A 24,962-nucleotide genomic window follows, 5' to 3' on the forward strand; every position below is an offset into this window, starting at 1 on the left:
GTGCTTCCCAGGCCCAATGCCAAGGAAGGAGGAGGAAGTTACCTCACCTTGCCCCCGATCATAACAGTCCTGGGCACAAAGACCTTGGCTGGATCCTTCTTTATTCCTGGAGGACAAACAGAAGAGGGATCTTTACCACATCACATCGTCCCTGCCCAGCTCCCCTTGGCAGTGGCAACCCAGTGTTAGGCACATTCATTGGCTGTGCATTTTGGCCTAGGACACGTAGCTGTGGCCATAATATATCTGTAGGAGCCTGCCACTCAGGAGCAGGGCCTCCTCTGGCTTTGCACTTGCACACTGCGCTGGTGGAGAGGGCTATCCAAGACCACCGGTGACAAATCATGCAATGTCCTGAAGCTGGGAAAAGCCACCCATACAATTCCAAAAACTGCCAACCTAGAGGCTGTTTGCCTGCGCTCACAAGGACTCAATGGCCTGCATGTGACAAGCACTGTGAACTCAAAACGTTTTTCTTCTTTTGCTGTCATGGTCTTTATGGTGTGTGGTATGTGTGAGTGTGCAGGTGCCTGCCCCCATCCACACGTGCAGGGGTGGTCTTCAGCTACAGACAGAATCAGGCTTTCGGGCTTCCTTGCTGGACCACCCCGCCAGTCCTTAAAATACATTTTAGACACACTGTTTTGATGATACTTAGAAATGAGGAGGTGACCTCAGGATTGTGGTCTGGCACCATCAGCCCTTGAAGGGTAGAAGTGTGCCTGCTGCCTGTGTCTGGACCCGCGGCCTGTGTCTGGACCCGCGGCCTGTGTCTGGACCCGCGGCCCGTGTCTGGACCCGCAGCCTGTGTCTGGACCCGAGGCCTGTGTCTGGACCCGCGGCCTGTGTCTGGACCCGCGGCCTGTGTCTAGACCTGCTGCCTATGTCTGGACCTGCTGCCTGTGTGTGTCTGGACCCGCGGCCTGTGTCTGGACCCGCGGCCTGTGTCTGGACCTGCGGCCTGTGTCTGGACCTGAAGCCTGTGTCTGGACCCGCGGCCTGTGTCTGGACCTGAGGCCTGTGTCTGGACCTGAGGCCTGTGTCTGGCACGTGTATGCTATCATTTGGAAAGGCCCTGCAAAGGCACCTGGACTCAAGGCCTAGTCACCAGCATCTACGCCATGAGGAAGTATAGAGCCTACTGGCCACATGGTAGGAAGTTAGATCACAAGAGGATGCCCTCGAAGGGGACATGTCCCTCTGTCTCCTAGCTGTCATGAAATGAGCGGTCCTCTTTTGTCCATGTGTTCCCACTGTGAGATACACCACAACTGGGCCAGGTGAGCAAGCCTGAGCCCGCACAGCCTTTCCTCCTTAAATGCTCAAGTGTTCTGTCTGTCGTTCCTCTGGTTACTTCCAGGGCCGGGAAGCTCACAGCTGACATTTCCTGCAGAGATCTGGTCAGAGAGCTGAGCCAGTGGCCAGTCACACCACCCTTTCTACACATTTCAGTTCATTCATCCTCAGAGAGCCAGAGCTGAGGAGTTCTGTGGGAGCACAGCTGCTTCTACTCTTCACTTCTGGAAATCAGGCAGAGTAACCTGAAGAGAAGGGAACAGTAGAAAGGAGGCCAGGCAGGGTTGCCATACTGTAGGCCAGTTATTTGGAATAAGGAAGGATTTTTCCCTGTTTTTTTTTAAATAAGCCCAGGAGTTCAGAACCAGCCTGGCAATGACACAGCAAGCCTCTGTTTTGGTAAGAAAACCAAACAAAACACAAGCAAACAAACAAAATGAGCGCAAATGGCACAGGCAAACTGCAGTAGCTCGGTTGACACCCATTAAGGACATCAGGTGGTGGAGAACTCCAGGGTCTCAGGAATCCAACAGGCCCTGCTCAGGATGGACTGACCTTGGCACACGGCTCTGATCTGGGAGGAGAGCTGGAAAACTGCCCTGGCACCAGTATCCTCCTGGGCATCCAGCTCATCCAGAGCCCTGGAAAGAGTGGCTTGCAGGGTCAAGCACCAAGGCAGCACAAAGAATCCATATCATCAAGAAAAGCAGAAAGCAGGGCTGGAGAGAAAGCCCAGTGGGTAAGAGCACTGGCTCCTCTCACAGAAGACTTGGCTTTGGTTCTCAGGACCCACACGGAGGGTCTAATAAATACAGTCTTTCTGAACAAAACAAAATCAGTACAGCAATGATAAGCTTAAAAACAAACAAACAGAACTACAAAAAGCATAAAACCTTGTCTGGGAACTGTACAGAGCCCCACTCTACCCAGAAGCTCAACAGACTGTTCTGGGCCTCTGCAAATAACCCAAAGGCCCTGTGTTCCGGGGATTTAGGTTCTCTAAGCTTAGGCTCCAAAAATGAGAACTAAAAAATCCAGCTGTGGCTCAAAAGAACTTATCATATCACATACCTACACTCACACACACACACACTCACATTCACACACACACACTCACACTCACACACGCACACACACACTCATACACACACACACACACACTCTCACTCACACTCACACACACACACACTCTCACTCACACTCACACACACACACACACACACACTCTCTCTCTCTCTCTCTCTCACACACACACACACACACACACACACACACTCACATTCACACACACACACTCACACACACACACACACACACACACACACACACACACACACACACACACACGCAGGGTTGAGGATTGAGTCCTGGGTAACCTGTGGCTCTCGAGGGAAGGTGGATGTCGTGCAATGGGACCTGAACTCACGGTTGTACAGGGTGATAATATGTAGGCAGTTGAGCAGCTGTCGCTTGTATTCGTGGATCCTCTTCACATGCACATCAAACATGGAAGCGGGGTTGATCTTCACCTTGTATTCCTTCTCTAGCTGGGCAGAGAACTTCAGCTTGTTTTCCTGAGAAACAGAAGATGGCGGCTGTACCGACACAGGAGCCCTCCCAGGCCCACCAGCATTCCCACTCTTCACCTGACCCAAGCCTCTCGTCTCTCCCGGATCAGCATGGACAACACTGGGGGTTTAGAGAGCAGAGCTGAAAACACAGAAAGCATCCGGGGAGAGTGGAGAGGAGGGAAATGTGGACCAAATGGATGCTCTGGCCATACATAGCTTCCTGCTGACTCAAATGCTGAGGCCAACATCCCTGCCGCATGAGACCATGGAGGGACATTTCTGGGTTCTGTTGTATTGTAGGTGCCAGTGACCTGGCCAGGGTCTAACTGAGGCCAGGACACCTCAGCTTTCCCAGATGAGAAGCGACAGTTCCTGCCTTCTAGAGGCTTCTGCACTGCTGAGGGCTCACTCGGCAGAGCTGCATTTACCCACTTGCTGCATGACCCCAAAGATAAACGGGTCCTTTTCTAGAAACCTGAGAGAGGTCCTGACCCCCATCTCCCCGGTGCCTACCCAAGATCCAGGTGCTAAGACCAAGGGAAGCAGACTGTGGGTCAAGGACGCCTACCTGCTTGACCTTGGCTACGTCTCTGATGAAGGCCTCATCATCAACCAATGACAGCAGCTTCTTCAGTTGGCTGAGGTCAGTCAGGAAACCTTCTCCGATTCTCTGGGTTAAGAGGATAAATATCTTCTGTTCACTGTGCCTCGGCTATCATAAAGCTTGTCCCTCTGTCACCCTTTACCCTACTCTCCTTCCTACCCTCATGAGTCCTCCTATTCCTCTGCCTCAGACGCACAGTCACAGCCATTAGTACACAGCAAACTCACAAGGCTTGTCAGTATCTCCTGCTTGAAACATCCTATTACAGGTGATGCTCTGGACCAGTAGAACAATTCTTCTTCCCCCACCTCCACCACCATGAACAAAGAGGCTATCTTCTCATTTCTATAGCAACAATCATTTCCAAAGCATCCCATTAAGAGCCTTCCTTATCTGCTTTCCAAAGGGGGTCCCCCTTGCCTCTTCCCAAGAGATACCTGGTGCTATATAAATACCACAATGGCTTCCAGATCCCTTGGGAGAGTGGGTCCTGCACCAGATCTGTCCCCAGAGAAGCTGAACTTTTCCCAGAGCCTCCTCCCCCATGAAGTTCCAGGTGGACTGCATCCCCCAGCCTCAGGACACTGTGCCTTTCAAGGGAGGCCTTAAGCATATCCTCAAGGCCAGTGTTGCAATCCTGACTCTAGCACAGGGTCTGACATGAAAGCTTGTGATCAGGGCTAAGATGCTTGAGTTACAGCCTCATCGAGTCAAGCTGGTGGCTGCCACTCAGCTACACCCTAGGCTTTTCCGAAGCCCAGGCTAACTTTCAAGCTGGTTCATAATCATGTGCTGAGAGGTTTCCACTGCTCACGTCCCAGGGCCACTGCTGGACATGAAGGAAATATTCCCACTTAGTTCAATGGTCACTCAGAGAAAAGCTTGGTGCTCCTGGAGTTTAATTGTGCCCTCTGCTTCTTTTCAGACTCTGGCCTGGTATCTCACGGATCACAAAGCAAGCCTGGGTACTCACCTCTACGATGACCTCTGCCAGCCCCGGGTTACACAGCAGCAGCCACCGCCGGGGCGTGATACCATTGGTCTTGTTCTGGAACTTCTCTGGCTCCAGCTCATAAAAGTCCTTAAAGCTATGAAGACAGAAAGCAGGGACTTGTCACAGATGCTGTCTTAAACCGGGCAATCCAGAAAGCGTAAGATCTTCACCGAGAGGCCCTGGGGCTCAGCTGCGTGATTCTCTGCAGCATGAAGAGCATGTCCCCTGAAACCTGGAGAAGTGGCATCAGGCAGAACGTTCCGGTGTTAGGACTTGACTATTTCCAGACAGAGTGGAGACTGAGTCAGCTACGGAGTGTAGACCTGGGGCTCACTTTCCACACCCACATCTTCAGAAGATACCCGCCTCAGAAGTGATGTGGAAAGGAACATACACGGTTCTGAGCCAGGCCCCAGGACACAGGAGGGCTTGCACACTGAGGAGGCTAAGGAGCGCTCACCCAGGGTGTTGCTTTGACTAGCACTTGTGGTGGGTGCTCAGCACTCTGGTGAAAAGAATTAGAGGGAGATCCAGGAGGTGGCACACACCTACACCTCAAATTTCAGCACTCAGGAGACAGAGGCAGGCGAATCTCTTGAGTATGAGGCCAGACAGAACTACACAGAGAAACCCTGTCTTAAAAAAAAATATATATATATAAAAAAGTGGGGGGAGGGGGCTGGGAGATGGCTCAGTGGTTAAGAGCACTGACTTCCAGAGGTCCTGAGTTCAAATCCCAGCAACCACATGGTGGCTCACAACCAACCATCTGTAACAGGATCTGATGCCCTCTTCTGGTGTCTGAAGGCAGCAACAGTGTACTCATATGAAATAAATAAATTAAAACAAAAAGGAACGGAAGAAGGAAATTCCTCAGTGGTGTCATACTCCTCATTGTTGCAGGGCCCAGAAGGAGCTCAGCCCACGTGGGGATCCACAGTGCCCAGCCTGCAGCAGATGCGCCTTAATTTGACACTTGACCAAAAGTGCAGGAGCGTAAGAGGAGCGACTCTGGCAGCCAAGAGAGATGTCTCTCCAATGTCACCCATCAAGTCGCCTGTGAACATACTGGTATGTGAAATGGTGGGGGCTTTGGACACCTTCATAATGCCCAGTGACTCAGTGGTACAGGGGCTGTATGTCAAACCTTGGTCATGGTATGTGTGGTGGACAAATCAGAGTTAGGCTGGGAATCAGAGAGGAGCCCCCCCCAGACTTAGTAAAGAACCCCCCCCCCACTCACACAGACTGCTTCACGATCTCAGAGTGAATCCTTGCCACCCCATTCACAGCGTGGGATCCGATCACACAGAGGTGTGCCATGTTGATTCTCTTGCAGTCCCCTTCCTCAATCACGGACATCCTCCTCAAGCGGTCCACATCCCCAGGAAATAGGGCAGCCACGTGCTAAAGCCAAGAATACAGACCTAAACATCCCACAGCAACTGAGGTGCTCCCTAGTGCCTGGGGACAGCCCACCACGCCTATAGGAAAGTTCACTTCTGCCAATCTGTGACAATCGGCCCTGAACACCAGTGCCCCTGACACCAGCCCACTTACCCCAGTGCCTTCACCCAAATCCTAGCTCAGATGTATTCATGGGGGCTCTGAATCAAATACTTCACCCATATAAGGTTCTGGGACCTATAGGACTATATTCGGCGTGGGAAAGTCAGGAAACCTGTGTGGTAGTGCCATCCATTCTATGAGAAGAGGGCTATGCCACGCAAGGCCCCTGTTGACCAGATCATCATGCAGCTATACTTGCTTTAAAAGGATAGCTGTTCTTTCTCCCTGTGATAGGAGAAAGATACAGCAAACTCAATGACCCGGATTCACCCCCAATACTGCACACATACACAGGCATGGTAATTACCCAAACCAGAGCTTTCTCTGATCATGTGCCACCATCCTCTCTGTGGGTAAAAGCGGACACACACTCAGATTGACAGCCTGCTCAGATGGGACCCTTTTAAGATCTGTTTGCATGCTCCCCATGCACAAAGCAGGGGTCCCACAGGGCAACCGGGAGCTCTTCCTGGTGATGGTTTTCAGCCCTCACAGTACAGTAGTTCTTTTGCCAGTGTAATGAGGCCGGTGCGGTGGAGCTGTCATGTGTTACTGCCCGACCCCTACCCACAGCCCATGCTCACATCCAAGTGCCTCTGGTTGATGGCATAGATTATTTCCAGGTGCCGAGGCAGCAGCTTCTCAAACATAGACACTGGCCAGCGCTCCAGTGCCTCAGGCAGCACGGTGTGGTTGGTGTAGGCACAGGTCTTCTTGGTGATCTCCCATGCCTACACATTGAGAACAGCAGATGTCACACAGACACACTGGAGCCACGAGGGAAGGTCCTCACCCCATCCCTGCTGTTCTCCAGCTAGTGCCAAGCAGTCCACTGTAAATATACACAAAGGACCCTATTCACTGACCCTGCTCTCTCACAATAACCTTCTGATTTCTCCTCTGTAATTGGCTGGCAATGAACTATCTAACAATGCAACAGTTCTCCACTACCTGACACCCACAGTACAGAGGGCACTGGATACTAGATGGCCGCCACCCCAGGGTATAGCCTCAAGGGGAGTATATACCATCAGGCCAGAGAGGGGCTCAGGTTTCTGAGACAGAACAAGAAAACTGGCATATGGGTTTCTGGTGATCTAGTTAAAGCCAGCCAAGAGGATGCTGCTACACCAAAGATGAGGACTAAGGAAAAATGGAGTCTGTCCAGACAGTCTTCAAAGATAAACACTGTAGACGACCTGACTTTTTTCATCACTACGTAGCCCAGGCTGGGTCTGAACTTGTTATATTCCTGTTTCAACCTCCTGAGTGTTTCCCACCACCACACCCAACTAATAAGTTTCTAAAAGCATAAAACTTCCAGGTTGTTTTATTTTGCTGATGTTTTGAAATAGAGTATCACTATATAACCCTGGCTGGCCGGAAACTCACTATTAAATTCACAGACATCCGATTGCCTCTGCCTCCCAAGTGCTAGAAGTAAAGGCATATGCCACCAAACTTCGGGGTAGAATATATATACAATATCTCCAGAGTCTTTATCCTCATCTCTTCCGTCCCTTCATCCTTGCCCTCACTGAGCCTCTATCCCATAGAACATCCATCTCCAAGAACCAGACCCTCTCCAGGGCGGCCTCAACACTCTCAAAGGTAATTTCCCGGATCTCCTGAGGCTGGGAGAAAGTTTGAGGTCTTACAAGGATGTCATCACCCGAACCTGGTTCAAGGGGGACACTATCTTCCTTTATCACACTCACCTTATCCCAGTCGACCTTCTCCACATCCACCAGGATCCGCATGAGCTCGGGAATGGAGAGCGCAGGGTGGGTGTCATTCAGCTGGATGGCCACCTAGAGTTCATGAGGGATCCTGTTTAGTTCTCTCACTCCTCATACATGAAGTGGTAAACCAGGGTGTGAAGGAGCGAACCCCACACTGCACTCCCCAGGAGCCCAAGGGCCTAAGTGGTCAGGAGGATGCTGCAGGCTCTGTGGGCGGCTGTGATCTGCAGCCAGCTGTCCCCTCAAGTAGCTACAACATGTGGTCAAATGTGTCCCACGAGCAGCTATTCTCTGAGAAGATGCTGAAGGGGCTTTAAGACATGGCATCCTCACAGGCCACTCTCCCCTCATCTAAGATGGGATATTTTTGTTCAGAATTGCCACCGTGAGCCTCCCTCATGCATCAGGAGCCTTTCACAGTGACCTCCCTGCCTCCACCTTTGACACACCAGGGCTGCACTGGTTTTGGATGAGACCCCGAGACTCAGGACACAACGCCAACTTCCTCCTACCCCTCCCAAACACAAGGAAGAAATACCATCCCTATGACCGAGAGTTCACTCCCTTCACAGACCTTGTCTGGAAATGTCTCGAAACAGGTTCTCACTGGGTCCCGGCAGCCAAACCTGGAAGACTTGAACCTTCGAATGATGTCCTGGAGGGTGGCAGCCACCACAAAGTATTCCTGTTTCAGCCGCAGTTCCTTCCCCTCGAAGAACTGCAAGGCAACATTGTTGCAGTACCTACTACCAACACATAACTCCAAGACTCTGATGGGCGGAAAGGCCTTACATTTACTCCCCCTACCTCCCTGGGGCCATTCTTAACCCTCCAGAGGGCCAGTTCAGGTACTGTACTTAAGGTGGTGGGCTGGAGGTGTGCACGGTCAAAACAAGCGTGCCAGCAGTGTGGCCTGCATGTACATCTTCAGCACAGGGTCACCTAGTTACAGAGTGTCTGATCTATCACTGAGAGTGGCAAGCCCAGGGATGAGGAGCACCAGTTACTCAGAACCAGTTCTAAGACACCAGCAGGCACCCCACACCTGAAGTCCTGGAGTGTATCTAGTCTCAAGGGACAGGAAGATTTGGTTTGATATCCAGCACTAATCCCTCTGCTACTATATGCATATAAAACTTTGAGAAAAGAAAAATCACTTTAAAGAGTGTACCACCAATCAAGATAGGCAAATATTGATGTTTTTTGGTTTATTTTTTTGTGTTGGGATGTAAAAACACATGCTCTATTACTGAGTTACATCCCTTCCAGGGCTCCTCTGACAGTAACAAACCAACGGACCCTGGACCTACGTGGGAGCAGAGAATTCAGCTGTCACCACCGAGCATGTGACAAGCACGGGGTAACAGTTTTCTAAACATATCCAGGCACTGCAGCCAGATGGAAGCCACCACCCCATGTACACTCGCCTCCAGCTTACTACGTCTACCCTTTAAAGAGAGTCACGATAGCCACTCACATTGTCATTGGGATACAGGACCCTGGAGATGTTCTCAGCCAAGTTCCTGTCCAGGACAGCTTCGATGTAGTCCCCAACGTTGACTAAGGAGAGACAGAGCCTCAGCCGGGCCCAAAGCTTGTGAAGTGAGGCTGCTGCTGCTTGGCAGCCTCCTGGAGAAGCCCGAGATGCCCTTGGGCCTCTGTCATCCTCATCCTCAACAGAGGATCCATCCCCCTCGCACAGTACCTCCTTTCCACTGCAAACCCCAGCTCTCTTCTTGGGAACATTTGCTCTAAATGACTATGGCTCTAGACAGCTGGGCCTGGCATCCTGTCTACCCTGACTCTTGTTTGTACAAGAGCTTTAAGGGCCACACACTTCACAATACAACTCCCTCCCTCCCGGCAGAGAGTATAAAAATAGGAACAGGAGTGGTGAGGGCCCAGTGTCTGGATAAACCATCTAAACAGACAAGTATGAGAGACACGGTGGAACTTACAGTCCTTCAGCTTGAAGTCATTAGGGGCCTTGGCAGACCAGAGCCTCATAGTGTTGACGGTGTTGTTCTTATACCCAGGCACCGGGGTGTCATAGGGCATAGCGAGTACCACCTGACCGTAAGGAAGAGAGGACACGTAGCACTGAGCCAGCACTCCCTGGCAGGACAGCTCTCTCAGGGTGCTGTCTAGCCACTCTGAGCAAGGCCATCTGAGAGGGATGACATCGTCCCCACACGTCTCCCAGATTCATGCACTTCAGTGATGGCATCAGCTGAACAATCTTCCCACACTGGCCTCTCAAGGTGCCACAGCACGGGCATCTCACCTCTCCCCCAGGCACCCACGTTCTCACCTCACTCACTCTGCTTGGCAAGTCCAGGCTCTGGCTAACTCCGCCTGACACCTACTTACACCTCCCAACATCTTGGGCAATCCTCCTCTTACTGGTTGCCTTGACTAGACCCTCCAGGTACCTAATCAGCCCAGAGAGAAACACAGCTGTTCTGCCATGTCCCTTCCTTGTTTAGCCAGCCAAGCGGCTTTGCAAAGTCTCTAACATCCTTAAAAGGACAGTGTATCTGGCCCACCAGGATTAACACTGGTTCACCTGTGACTTCTTATACATGCTGCCCTATACATGCCCATCCTATGAGGACAGGTCCAACCACCCAATTTCCCTGTCTACGAACTTCAGAGCTAAGGCTCTGACCATCTACGCCGACACAATTATCGTAAGTACACACCTTCACAACACTGGACTGCAGTTCTGCTTTTTCAAGTTAAAAACCACTTTTTAAAAATCTGTGTGGCCTGCATAGTATGGCTCTAGACTAATCTAGCTCCAGGTGTCCTATTTAAAACTCTTTTAAAATATCAAACAAGTTCCCCAGCCACCAGGTCTCCATGTTAGCTCATCCTTCCGCATCATGGATAACCGAAGTTCACTATTCTTACCTTGTTCCCTGCTCTCCCCGTTCTCCAGGGACCAAGTCCTAGTCCTGGAGTTGATTTGTCCTGTTGCCCTACATCTTCCCAGACCAGCAGCACAGAAAGGGCCAGATGGGAGGGAGGAACACTAACCAAAGCCACTGGCATACCGACCTGGGGCTTGGCTATTTCTGACACTACAGAAATGGGCCACAAGTGGTACCAGGGAATGGCAGTAGTCAGTACTCCATGACTAACGTGGGAGCTGTTCGCATCCTCCTGGGCCTTTCTCTCAGTCAGGACATGATTGGCTGGCACTGTGTCATCTGGTAGCACAAGAACATTCTGGCTGAGAGCATCGACCCCAACACACAGCACTGGCTAATCTATGAGACTTAGGGTTAGTGTGTGAGGTGCATCTACTCCATTACAGGGAGCACCCACCAAAGTGTTAAGTACTGATGTTTGCAGGAGATAAACCTTCCCTGGGTTTTACCTTAAGTCCCCCAAGGAAGCAGTATGCCACTTGCCCAAGATGAAGTCAAGACGACAACAAGGCTCTTGGGGCAGGCCTTTTGATCAATAGCAGAGTGCCCCTGGGCTAGACCTCCATACCTGTGTGTCCAGCCAGCGGACACCATCGGGGGTGTGCTCCACCCTCCCATAGAAGTGCACAGGCAGCATATACTCCGGCCGTGCTTTCTCCCAGGGGTTCCCGTAGCGAAGCCAGTCATCAGCCTCTTCAACCTGAAGGGACGTCAGGAAGGAAATCCTCAATATGGAAGAGACAATACCAACAAGACCCCACTCTTGACCTGGGCGTGCAAAACGCAGAGATTATACAGTACCTGGCACCAAAAAACCCAGTAGGGCCACATGCACTACTAAAGTCACAAAGTCCTATACAATTCAGAAAAAGACACCTAAATAAAAGGATAAAATCACCCGAATGAAGGAGGGCTGTTAGCCTTGCACTATGAGTAAATCTTAAAGAAGACAAACACGTGGGAATAACTCCATTTATAGGAAATGTCCAGAACAAGCCAACTCACAGGACAGAAGACAGAGGGTCAACAACTGTCCAACACCCGTCACAGTGAAAATGGATAGTGTTCTGGAGATAGTAAGGCTTTTTGCCAGCTGTGAGCCCACCAAGAATGATATAAGATGTTACCTCCACAGAGCCGCTATTAAGATGGGAGAGGAGGGCGGGAAGGCAGCTCAGCAGTTAAATATGTGACGAGCAAGAATGGGGCCTGGAGTTCAGATCCCCAGAATTCATAAAAAATTATGAACGGCCAGGATAGACTACTTGTATGCAAATAGACACATGAATTTGTACCCACATAAATGCCAAAAAACACACACACACATGCACACCACACACACACACACACACACACACACACACACACACACACACACACACTACTTGGGAAAACAGTTACCTCAGATAAGAAAAGGACAGCTGCTGAATAGAGTTAAACATGGAGGAACATTCCTGAAATTATCGCGCTTGGAGGTGGAGATAAGAAATTCAAAGTGAGTCTCGGCTCCTAGTAAGTTGGAGGCCAGCCTGGTCTATATGAGGCGTGCTTTTTAAAAAAATGTAAGCCCTAAAGTCACAGAGCAAACACCTGTGTCCCAGGGGACTGAGCTATGGCATGGGAGGTATGCGATGGGAAAGCCAAGAACACATCTCTCTAGAGGAAGCTGCTGTCTAGACAAGCCATACTCAAATCAGCCATTTCCCCAAAATATTCAAAACCCACTTTCATCAGGAATCTAAAAGTCTGAGTGAAACAGGTAGGTTTTCCTCTGAATTAAACAAACAGTCCCAACATGTTCCTCTGAAGGGTTTGTTTGTTTTAATTTATTTTGTTTCAAGACAGTCTCAGAGAGCTCAGGCTGACCTCAAACTCAATCTGTAGCTGAGGGTAACCTTGAACTCCTGATCTTTCTGTCTCCTCCTCTCAAGTTTTGGGATTACAAAAGCAAGCCACCACGCCCACCTGATAAAGTGCTAGGGACCAAGCCTTGTGTATGGTGGGCAAGTACTCAACCGGTGAACTGCATCCTCCCTGGAGGGATTGAAAGGAAGGTTCGTGCAGAGAAAAAGAAATCTCTACAAGTGTATGTAGGGCGTCCAGGAAAGTAGCTCGGAGACGGTCGTCATCGATCTTTACTCCCAACAAGACTCTCTGTACACGATGACCAATCCTGCCTTGGGTACTATGGCGGCAGTCCTTGGTCAGTTCCAAAACAACAGCGTTGACTAGACTAGAACAGAAGCAGCTATTATACCTTTGTCCCCTCCTCGGCCTCAGCTGCACTGAGGAGTGGCAGGCAGGGCTACGACCTGCGGAGCTCTCTGGTGGAAGGAATATTGTTCTCGAACACGGTCCTATATAGGCCTAGCTGGCTTAGAACTCAGAAAGTAAACCAGACTATCCTCAAAACCTGTGGCAATCCTCCTGCCTCTGGCTTCTTGGAGGGCCAGAATTATAGGCATGAGTCACCATACCCACCTTTGCTTTTCTAGTTATCAAACTGTCCCAACGGATGAACCCCAACAGCAATAGCCTCACCCCATGTACAATCATCCCTGGGCACCAGCACACGGCTTATGGTATCCTGCCCAACATTATTGGTGGCCCTGTCTGGGGGCTTCTAAAGCTCAAATGAACCTGTGTGTGTCTTCCCGAATTATTTTTTCTGTCGCCACATAAAAGCTCTTTGCCAAGGACTCACACAGCCCCAGCCTCACAAGCACAACCGCTTCCTGCTGTCCTGTGCTGAGAACTAGCTCCGTCCATGTGTGAGGGAGCAGAGAACACGCAGATGAACTCCACTTCCATGTATGAAAGAGGACTGGAAAACAACAGGCACATCCAAAGTCACCTACCTGCCAGCCATTGACAATCTTTTGGTTGAAAATCCCAAATTCATAGCGGATTCCATAGCCATATGCGGCTAGACCCAGGGTAGCCATCGAGTCAAGGAAGCAAGCTGGAAAATTCAATGAAAAAAAAAAAAAAAAAAAAAAAAAAAAAAAAAAAACACAAACCATTAAACAGAACTCAGACCTTGGGTTTCACAAAATGGCACACTGGAGTCCCCTTACCCAAGAGCAGGGTAAAAGTGAGGACTCCCAGAGATCATGGTCAAGTCCTCTCTCTGCCAACTTGCTCTTAATGTGCGGGGACTTCATTTCTCTGCACTGCCAATCTGCAGTTCTCACAGCAGGACTCATCGGAGCCTCTATCCATGGGAATAAGCCACTAACCAGGCTACTTCATGGCTCAGAATACCAAACACCCATGCTCCACAGAGTTCTTGTTTTGAGAGGCTGGAGGGGCGGTTAGCGGTCGAGAGCACTGGCTGTTGCTGCGAAGAATCTAGGCTGACTTCCTAGCACCCAAAAGATGCTTTACAACTGTCCTTAATTCCACTTCCAGGGACTCGGATCCCCTCCCTGCATGCACGTGTGACACCAACAGCACACTCACAAACACAAAATTATTGTTCCTGAAAATTCAGTTTAAAGAAAAAAACTTCCCCAGAAAGAAGCTGTGTTAAATTTCTGACTTGGGCCAGGAATGATGGCACATGCCTTTAATCCCAGCATTCAGGGGACATAGAAAGGTGGCTCTTGGTAGATTTGAGGCCATTCTAGTCTACACAGTGAGTTCCAGGCCAGCCAGTGCTGCACAGTGAGACCTTTTCTCAAAGCAGAGAACATGAAAAAAGCTTTATGGGGAAAACATGGAGGGGGTCACGGGGAGCACTAGCAGGTACATGTCCGATTCACCCAATGCAAACTCTAGCAAGGGAGGGGAATGAGGAAGGCCTGGACACCTGTATTAGACTTGTTCCTCTGGGAAAGAAACAGACCAATCAAGCCACCCTGGACTCACACCAGGTCAGAGAAGAGGCTGGCGGGGAGGAGGAGGCATCTGGGTTCAGGCCATGCAGGGCAGGTGACAAGGAAAGGTGCCTGACATCGAGGACATGAAAACACTGAAGCCGGCACCAAAGCAGAGGTGGGCAACCCCGAGACCAGGCTGTTGCAAAGCTTATTAAAGAACATTTAGGAAGGAACACAGGCTCCGAGTCAACAGACCAGGCAGGCACAAGGTAAGAAAGTGACGACCACTTGTCTTGGAGGCTGGGCAAAGTGTAGCTCAAAAATGGTGTCCAAGACACCGTGTCTGGCCAGACCCCAAGCAGGGTAGGGTGGGCGGGACAAGTCAGTTCTTTTTTCTTTGATTTTTCAAGACAGGTTAACCAGCTCTGGCTGTTCTGGACTTGCTTTTTAGACTAGGCTGACTTCAAACTCAGAGATGCATCTACCTCTGCCTCCCCAGTGCTCAGGTTTATGCCACTAGGCCTGGCTGACAAATAATTTCTTTATGTAGATTCAAGTAAAGTTTTATTTGAAAGAAACATGATGCCTTAGAAATCTCAAAGAATTTAGTTAACATTTAAAAACACACGCACATTTTAAAGCATCTCAGTTTATAAAATATTAACTTCCAAAACGGCTGGGCCTGGATACACTCCCTCGCCTCATCCCACCGCAAAGCCAGATCGATAATTCAGCGTCTGTGTTCTTTACCTAGCTTATACCTTGGGGATGTTATGTGGTGGTTATATAAAACAGCATGGCCCAAAGTTTGCCCCTGTTCTAACAAAAACCATCAGCTCATGGTTGGAGTCACAGCCTCAATGAGCGTGGGTAATACTCCCAAAGCACTGGCCTTCGAATCCTAAAAGTGTTGGGGAAGAGGAGCTACGGGAACCTTCTTGGCACCACTGACCCAATGCTGACAAACATGGCCAGAAGAGAACGTATATTTTCCACTTTTTTCCCTAATGATGGCAAAGATTTTGACACAAACACATTTGATTGTGTCTGTGAGGGAGGTCAGTTTATGGTATAGATGGGTGTCAGAAGAACGTGTAACACCGGCCTTGTCCTTTGACCCCCACCGCGCCCACAGGAAGCAAGGACAGATTACCTGCCAGCCGCCCCAGGCCGCCATTCCCAAGGCCAGCATCCTCCTCTATTTCCTCTAGTTCTTCCAAGTCCAATCCCAACTGCAGACAAAAGCGGGGGAGACATTTCAGTATTATTCCCCATCGTCCCTCCAAAAAAGCTGAAATCATCTAAATCTTGAATCTGATTCCTTTCAGACTGAAATTCAATGGTACAACTTAATCTTAATCAATTCACAGAAGTGAGAGTTTTCAGGTATTTCATAACCTGATGGAGGAAGACAGGAATGAAACTCTCTGCATGACTCTGCTTAGATAGGTTGTTATGAACATTTTTAAAGGACAGGTCTGTACGGGGTTTTGTGCTGTCCAGGTGGGTAAATTATATCTTATCAATTGGATCAGAGATATTGTATGGCATGTTTTCATGTGATGACTTGAGTTCAAGAGAAGCGGCCACTTGGGTCACAGAGAGGGAGCCAAGGCGGGCGGTGCAGAGTGGAACCCTTAAAGCTGGTAACTGCAGGCTTTGCAGGAAGGTCTGTATACTTGTGTTCATGGCCACACTACTCATGATATCCAAAGGAAGGAGCAGCCGTGTTCACGGACAGATGAACGAATGAGACATCGCACACATGTATGATAGCGTATACTCAGCCTTGAGCTGCAACCCAGGATTGCAATCCAGGACCCAAGAGAACCAGAAACACTGAGATGACCAAGTCAGCAGTGCCTCAGTTTCTCTGGCCTCACTGATTCAGGTGCTGTACTAGGAATTTTGTATCTATTGCTTAGTATTTACAACCTAATGTATTTTTGCAAGGGGTTTAAATTTACTCTGTGTTAGCAGCATTAACTATGTAAAAATATGTATAAAGTTATTACTTTATAAAAATAAAAGGAGCAATAAAGGACTAACACACCCTGCAAAGACGACCCTTCAGAACATAGAGGACCCCTAGCAGGTAGAGTAGAGCCAAAAATGCAGGCTAGCCAGTTCTGCAATACTATCCTTCGATTCCAGGAACTGGCTGACCATAAAGAATTTATAGAAATGTTGAGTCCATCCACGATCTGGTGACTGACAGCTTGATTACTCTCTATATTGAAACCAAGGCAGTAGAATACATTGCCAAGATGAAGATAAACCCAATTTATGAGCACATAGGATACACAACCTTAAACAGAGAGCCAGCATGCAGACAGCACATGGAAGTCGTGAAAGAGACACATGATGAGAACAAGGCTACAGGCCAGGATGGGGTGTCAGAGAAAAGGGTGCATACGTTCCGAGGGCCACACTGGTGTGAATACTGTGCCAACTTCATGTGGGGCCTCATTGCTCAGGGAGTGAAATGTGCAGATTGTGGGTTCCAAGATGGTTCCCAATGACTGTAAGCCAGACCTGAAGCACGTGAAGAAGGTGTACAGCTGCGACCTGACAACACTCGTGAAAGCTCATATCACCAAGAGGCCAATGGTGGTAGACATGCGCAGATCGAGTCCAGAGGTCTTAACTCTGAAGGACTCTACCGAGTGTCAGGAGTTAGTGACCTAATTGAAGGCGTCAAGATGGCTTTTGATAGAGACGGGGAAAAGGCGGATATTTCTGTGAACGTGTATGAGGACACCAACATCATCACTGAGGCACTTAAGCTGTACTTCATGGACCTGCCGATTTCTCTCATCACATACGACGCCTACCCCAAGTTCATAGAGTCTGCCAAAATTATGAGCAATTTGAGACTCTTCATGAAGCACTGCCCACTGCAAGACGCTCCGGTACCTCATGGCACATCTCAAGAGAGTGACCCTTCACAAGAAGGAGAATCTGATAAGTGCAGAGAACCTTGGGCTCGTGTTTGGTCCGACTCTCGTGAGATCGCCAGAGCTAGACCCCATGGCTGCCCTGAACGACATACGCTATCAGAGACTGGTGGTGGGGCTGCTTATCAAAAATGAAGACATTTTATTTTAGAGTTTTGATTTGAGGAGAAAAGAAATGGTTTACAGACGAAGAAATGTTTTCTAGTAATTTAATTAGCTTCATTGGCAGAATTGTTTCTTGGTTAGAGGTTTGGCCAAATACCCAGATTAAAATGAAGGAACTTCCCGTCATTCTTTTGATTGGAACAAAACAAGAGGTCTTAAGGAACCCCAGGGACGCCTGGATGATTCCTGTCTAGGTGCTGGTGAGGATACAGTAGTTCTCCTGGATTGGAGAAGCTGTATACCCTCCTGGCCCTCTGTATTTCTGGAGTGGTTTCGTCTGTCTAGGTGGAGACAGGCATCTGTTACTCTTTGTGTGTCTTAGGTTTCTGTTTTGTGTTACTTGTGACTGACGGTGAGACAGACTGTGACTGTGACAACTCCTCTGAGTTTGACTGAAGTTAGCTATAGAGCGCACAATTGTCAGTTAAGATTAAAAAAGGTCTATGGCAGACTTTTTGCTCCTCAAAGTGACATTTGACTTTCAGAGAACACCTTTGACTTACATTACTGTCCGGCAAGATTTAGTTCAGAATCACCACCTTGGGTCCAGCCCTGGGTGCGCAAACGGAAGCCAGGTTCCCAAGCCCTGGCTCTCTGAGTCGGAGCACAAACCGAAACCTGAAGCTCCGAAGCCTGAGAGTTTGCCCAAGAACCAGCCTTTGGCTCCTCCTAAAATCTATCCCAAGATTGAGAAGCCTCTGGAATGGCCAAGCCCTCCACTACGCCGGGGGTGGACCAGCCGCTGGGACCAGAAGACAAAGAGCGCAGAGTCTGGGGGGACCTGACCTGTGGCACTGCCACTATGTGCCATTGCCCCCCCCCAGTAGACCCACCCCACCTTCAGCCTCTTCAGCCCCTTCAGTAAGGGCCATTAGACCTTTATAACTGGAAAACTAATCACCTTTCCTTTTCAGAAAACCTCGCCAGCCTGTGGTGGAGTCTTTGATGTTTTCCCACCAACCCACCTGGGATGATTGTCAGTAGCCTTTGCAGGTCCTCTTTACTACCGAAAGAAAAGAGAGAACCCTATAGGAGGCCTAAAAAAAACGTCCCCAGAGCAAATGGGGCACCAACCAACCTTCCGAATGAAATAGATGCCGGGTTCCCCCTTAACTGACCTGACTGGGACTTCAGTACGACAGCAGGTAAGGAGCGGCTGACAGTCTATCTCCAGGCTCTTGTGGCAGGTCTCAGAGGGGCCCCAAGGCACCCCACTAATTTGGCTAAGGTAAGAGAGGTTCTTCAGGGATCTGTTGAACCGCCATCTGTGTTTCTTGAACGTTTAATGGAGGCTTACAGGCGTTATACTCCCTTTGACCCAACCTCTGAGGGTCGGCAGGCAGCGGTGGCTATGGCCTTTATAGGGCAGTCAGCCTCAGATACTAAGAAAAAGTTACAATGGCTAGAAGAGTTGCAACACTATACCTTGCAGGATTTGGTGAAGGAATCACAAAGTGTTTCATAAGCAGGAGACTGAGGAAGAGAATCGAGAAAGAGAGAAGCAGAAGGCAGAGGAAAAAGAGGACTGGAGGGTAGTAGACAAGAAAGGAATCTGTAGGATTTTGGCCACAGTAGTGAAGGGCCAGGGAGTTAGGAATCAAATCTGGCACTAGGAGGAGCCTCTCGACAAAGGTCAATGTGCTTACTGTAAAGAAAAGGGCCACTGGGAAAAGAATTGCCCCAACAAGAAGAAAAGGGGACCCCAGAAACAGGACCCCTGGACCTGTGGCCCCAAAATTTTGACCATAAAAGTCTCAAAAGTCTTCAAGGGGCTACCAGTACCAGAGAATATTTATGGACTACCCAAAGATCTGTGGATCTCGGAGTGGGCTGGGTAACCCACTTACTCATAGTAATGCCAGACTGTCCCTGCCCCCTGTTGGGGAGAGACCTCCTGACTAAGATGGGGCACAGATTCACTTCCACTCTGATGGACCACAGGTTAGAGGGCCAGAAGGGGAGCCTGTGCAGGGGCCAACCATCCGGTTGGAGGACAAGTACCAACTCTAAACAGTCTGCCTCAGATCAGACGGACTGGTGGCTGCAGGGACATCCACAGGCCTGGGTGGAGACTGCAGGAATGTGGGAGGCTGAGAACCAGCCCCTGCCCATATGGAGCTGAAAGTCCAGGCGAGCGGTGCGTCAGTACCCCATGTCAAAGGAGGCATGAGACGGGATCAAGACATACATCATCCGGTTACTCCAACTTGGGGTTCCGTGTGAGTGTCGATCAGCCTGAAGCGTGCCTCTCCTACTGGTGTGGAAACCTGGAACCAACAACTGCCGGACAGTTCAAGATCTCTGAGAGGTAAACAAATGGATGGCCGAACTCCACCTCACGGTACTTAACCCCTATAACCTGTTGAGCTCATTGCCCCATCCAGAACCTGGGATACAGTACTGGACTTGAAAAAAATGCATCAATGGACTCATCTAGAGGTAGACAAACTTGTAAAGACTGTCTTGAGGTCAAATTCTTTTGTGCCAGATTTGAATAGATAACTGTGTGCCATGTTAGAAAGCAAATGTATGTAGAAGGCTGGGAGGAGAGAAGATAGACCTGAGGTTTACTGAGAAGTGGATTTTACAAAAACTAAGCCAGGAAGATATAGATATAAGTATCTATTAGTCTTTATAGATACCTTTTCTGGGTGGGTGAAAGCCTCCCCACAAAGAGAGAAGCGGCAGCAGCGCTCATAGCTAAGAAGATTCCAGAAGAGATCTTCCATAGGTTTGGCACCTCTAAGGTAATTGGATCAGACAATGGGCCAGCTTGTGTTGCCCAGGTAAGTCAGATATTAGCTTGTTTATTGGAGACCAATTGGAAATTACATTGTGCTTACGACCCCAGAGCTCAGGTCAGGTAGAAAGGATAAATAGAACCCTAAAAGAGACCAAAACTGGCCTTAGAGACCTGCGGGAAAGACTGGACAGCCCTTCTTCCCTTTGCCCTATGCCGTGTATGGAACACCCCTGGACAATTTAAACTCACCCCTTACGAAATTCTGTGGGGGGCCCCCACCACTCACTGAGTCAGGAGGAGTGCATGATCCTGATGCTGTTCTTTCTAAACCCATTTGCCCACCTAGAAGCCCTAGAGGTAGTGAGACGTGAAACCTGGAAACAGCTGAAGGAGGCTACGAAACTGGGAGTTCGGAAGTACCCCACCAGTTCCAGGTCGGAGATGCTGTCCTGGTCCGACTTTATCGAGTGGGAAACCTAGAACCTCGCTGGAAGGGGCCGTATCTGGTGCTTTTGATAGCTCCCACAGCAGTTAAAGTTGAAGATATTTCAGCTTGGATCCATGCATCCCACGTCAAGAAAGCACCGGAACCATCCCAAGATGAATGGAAATTAGAAAAGACTGCTGACCCTCTTAAGCTGCATCGTAGGCATAACTCAGGTGAAGGGGAAAAATCCCCATGCCCCTCAAAAACTGACTTGGCAAGTCTCTACAGACTGGAGAGGTGATCTGGTCCACCTCCAAAGTGGCCCCACCACACACATGGTGGCCCACACTCACTCCTGACTTCTGCCAGTTGGCAGCTGGACTGGACACCTGGGACATTCCTGACACAGACCCTCTGAAATTACCCCTGGAAGTCCCTGGGAGATATTCACTCGGGGGCAAGTTTGGATGTGGGAGTCCAGAGACAAGGTGTAACCTGGGGAGACTAGGGTTTTACATTTGCCCTCGAGATGGCCGAGACCGGGCCACCACTCAACTGTGTGAGGGCCTAGAAAGTTTATATTGTGCTGCCTGGGGATGTGGAACTACTGGAGAGGCCCACTGGAAACCCAGATCCTCTTGGGACGGGATTGTAGTACAGAAGAATTATACCTCCCCACTCCGGTGGCGGTGTGGCTGGTGGGACGCAGGAACCTGTGGCACCAGCCCCACCTGTTTATTACTTTTACCACCCAGGGACGGACTGAGATACGTCAAGATGGCTAAGAGGAAGGGCTTGGGACTTCCGATGGTATTTTCCAGACAGACTGCTTAAAAAGGATTTAGGTGCTGCCTTCACAATACAGTTAAAGGTAGAGAGCCTTCCCGCCCAACCCGTAGGTCCCAACACAGTGTTACCTGAACAGGGACCCCCTGCTCCGATTGCTCCAGCAACACCCCGCCACTGGACCCCCTTATTATGAAGGTATTGCAGTGACTGGGACTTTTAATAACACTACCAGCCATGACGCCTATGGCGTGTGCCTGCAATAGTAAGAACAAGTTAACCCTTACAGAGGTCTCAGGAAAAGGGACCTGCATAAGGAACCCACCAGCCGCTTACAGGCACCTTTGCAATGAGACCCTTCAGAGCCCACAGACATCTACTTACAGAGTCTTGGTACCCACGCTGGATAAATGGTGGGCATGTGGTTCAGGATTAACCCCTTGTATATCCACCTCTGTCTTTAATGAGACCCAAGACTATTGTACACTTGTATAGTTAGTCCCTCGGGTGTATTATCACCCTCCAGGAACCCTTGAAGATGAATTTGACGGGCGCTCAAGACGGTTGTTCTGCAGGGAACCCATTTCGTTGACCTTAGCAGTCATATTGGAGTGGCCACAAGTGTGGGAACAGGCACAGCAGCACTAATACAGACCCCTCAATATTTTCACTCATTGAGATCCGCAATAAATGAGGATTTGCAAGCCCTAGAACAATCCATATCTCAGCTTGAAGAATCACTGACCTTACTCTCTGAGGTAGTTTTGCAAAACAGAAGGGGACTAAACTTACTGTTCCCTGGGGGGGAGGGGGGCACTATGTGCTGCCTTAAGAGAATGTTGCTTTTCCATAGATCATTCAGGGTGATTAAAGACTCTATGAGTAAGCTGAGAGAAAGACTAGACAAAAGGAAAAGAGACAGAGAAGAACAAGGGTGGTTTGAGGGATGGTTTAGCAGATCCCTATGGCTGACCACTTTAATCTCCTCATTAGTGGGGCCTCTTTTAATTTTGCTTTTGCTTCTTACATTTGGACCATGCATCCTTAATAAGTTAGAAAAAGAGTGAGCGCTGTGCAGATTTTGATGTTGCGCCAGAAATATAGCGCTTTACAAAGTCAAGAAAATCAATATTATGAAGATAGTAAGACCTAGTTCTATGATTAGAACTAGGCACTAGAAGGAGTGGGGGATGAAAGACCAAGATAAAGCCTGACCCCCTAACAGGTAAAGTAGAAGACCCCTAGCAGGTAGAGTAGAGCCAAAAATGTAGGCTAGCCAGTTCTGCAATACTATCCTTCTATTCCAGGAACTGGCTGACCATAAAGAATTTATGGCCCTAAGGTCAGGGTGACTCTGTTTCAGAAACTGACTGACCATAAAAACATAGAAGTTAAATAACACATCATAAACAATCTTGAGAAACTGGGTATTTCCCTTACATTCTTCACTGGTATTTTTGGCATTCTTCAATGCCGTATCCCCCCCACCCCGGTTATGGTTTGTTTCCTTTAAAACCCCCATCTCCCAGCCACTTGGGGTCAGACTCCTCTACTCCTGCGTGGGATATGAGTCTCGACCCCAGTGCACGGGTCAATTAAAAAAACCTCATGTAATTGCAGCAAGGACAGTCTCCCGTGCGTGAGTTCTTGGGGGGTGGTCGTGTTATCCTGAGACTTGACTGAGGGTCTTTCCCCTCTGCGGGGGTCTTTCATTATGTTCTCCCCTTCAGGAAGAGGCATTTTCCTTCCTGACAAAGTAGAACACCCCAGGGCACAGGTGTCCTAACACCCATCACTCTTCAGGGGACAGATTAAACATACCTGATAAGTGGCTTCATCACACGCAGTCTGAAGGCCCAGATTCACCATGGTGTTCTGCAGCGTGCGGCCCATGTAGAATTCCAAGGAAAGATAATAGATGCGCTGAGGACAGAACACAGACAGAATCTTAGTTTCCCATTCTGTCCACAAACTGGAGATGCTTACACAGCAGGGAGGGAATTACAAAGCAGCCCCCAGGTGGGACTTTCATGTGAACCCAATGCTGACCTTACTTGCAGGGCAGCTCTGCTCTCTTGAGTCCCCAGTACACAGAATTCGTCTCCTCTAACAGGGGAGTTAGGTCATTCTAGAACCTGAGGAGAGGCTTCCCTGGCCAGCAGATCCCATGGTAAACTAGGCTGGCCTCTTACCAGCTGTATACTCTGAGATAAGCTCTGTTCCCAACATGAGATGAAACCGCCTACAAAGGAGGAAATGTTTCCAGGTATTAAATATAAACAGGCCACGGTGTGTGTTCCTGTTGTTCCAGCATCTTGGGAGGCTGAGACAGGGGGATGGATGGCTTATGCCCAAAAATGTGAAGCCAACCTGGGTGACCTGGTGAGATTCGGTGTCTCTTAGGATGGCTTCTAAGCCTGTTGCAGTAGATAATAAAAATTAAAAAAGATTTATCTCTTTACCAGCCCGGAGGTCTCACTCCTCAGGCCCAACCCTGATACGGAGCCGCCACCTGGATCTCACTCCGTTCACACAACTCCCTTCCCTTGGCAGTTTACTACCACCTATTCTCTGCCTCTGTCCCGGGGTGTTTCTCTACCCCAAAATACCACATAAATACAACTCTACAGCCAAGAGGTTTATATATTCAACTCTCAATCTACAAACCCTCTTACACAAGAAGATTGCATCAAATAGACAAAGATACAAACTGCACTTCTATATGAGATACTAGACTTGTAACATCCTTAATGTTCATAGCTATTTAACACCAATCAATATCACCTGGGTCTAGCTGGTCCTTGGGAAACTCCATGTTGCCTGTTGTCCTCTGACTTCTGAGACCTCTCCTCTCTCCACCTCCCTCACCCCACCCAGCGACTGGCTTTCCTTTATTTTACTAATTAAAATGGGAGGGTTCAGATGATGTCACCTCTAGAGTACAGGTATGGGCAGCCCTTCTTGGGGAAGTGGAATGAACATTAAAATACAAACAGCTTCAGGACAATCTACAGAAGCCTACCAGAAGCCCACAATAAACAAGAATGCGGATGCTGGCAAACCAGTAAAAACATCATTCCCTCAAGGCAAAGGCTGGATTTTTCTGGCTGTGAGCGAGCTTTCTTTGGTGTGTGCTTGACTTAGTGAGGTGTTTTAACTTGGACTGTGGCCACACAGAGTGCTACCAGCCATGGCCACACACAGTGTTTCGAGGCTGAACAGGTTCTAGGAGCTACTGTCAAGACTCAGAAATCAATACCACACCAACAGGGGCCGACATGCAGAGACATCTTGGAAGGCACTTCAGAACTGTACAATCCAAGATTAGGGGATGGCTCTTAGCCAAGTTCCCTT

General features: G+C 49.2%; 1 protein-coding gene and 1 pseudogene across 2 annotated transcripts in view; one reads left to right on the forward strand and one right to left on the reverse strand.

Moving 5' to 3' along the window:
• Positions 1 to 24,962, reverse strand: part of PYGB (glycogen phosphorylase B) — a 41,249-nt gene that overhangs the window by 7,873 nt on the left and 8,414 nt on the right. The window contains exons 2-15 of the mRNA XM_080925488.1: positions 23,430 to 23,531; positions 15,684 to 15,762; positions 13,568 to 13,671; positions 11,278 to 11,409; positions 9,735 to 9,846; positions 9,254 to 9,336; positions 8,351 to 8,494; positions 7,753 to 7,845; positions 6,619 to 6,765; positions 5,709 to 5,872; positions 4,445 to 4,559; positions 3,436 to 3,537; positions 2,723 to 2,870; positions 48 to 106 (exon numbers count right to left, since the gene is read on the reverse strand). Coding sequence (XP_080781614.1) covers positions 48 to 106; positions 2,723 to 2,870; positions 3,436 to 3,537; positions 4,445 to 4,559; positions 5,709 to 5,872; positions 6,619 to 6,765; positions 7,753 to 7,845; positions 8,351 to 8,494; positions 9,254 to 9,336; positions 9,735 to 9,846; positions 11,278 to 11,409; positions 13,568 to 13,671; positions 15,684 to 15,762; positions 23,430 to 23,531 — 1,584 coding nt within the window. The remainder of the gene's footprint in view (positions 1 to 47; positions 107 to 2,722; positions 2,871 to 3,435; positions 3,538 to 4,444; positions 4,560 to 5,708; positions 5,873 to 6,618; positions 6,766 to 7,752; positions 7,846 to 8,350; positions 8,495 to 9,253; positions 9,337 to 9,734; positions 9,847 to 11,277; positions 11,410 to 13,567; positions 13,672 to 15,683; positions 15,763 to 23,429; positions 23,532 to 24,962) is intronic.
• LOC308427339 (N-chimaerin-like) lies at positions 17,039 to 17,638 on the forward strand (annotated as a pseudogene). Its single transcript has one exon. The product of its transcript is annotated as an N-chimaerin-like (transcript).

The sequence above is a fragment of the Micromys minutus genome, assembly GCF_963924665.1.
Source record: "Micromys minutus genome assembly, chromosome: 11".
NCBI lineage: Eukaryota > Metazoa > Chordata > Mammalia > Rodentia > Muridae > Micromys > Micromys minutus.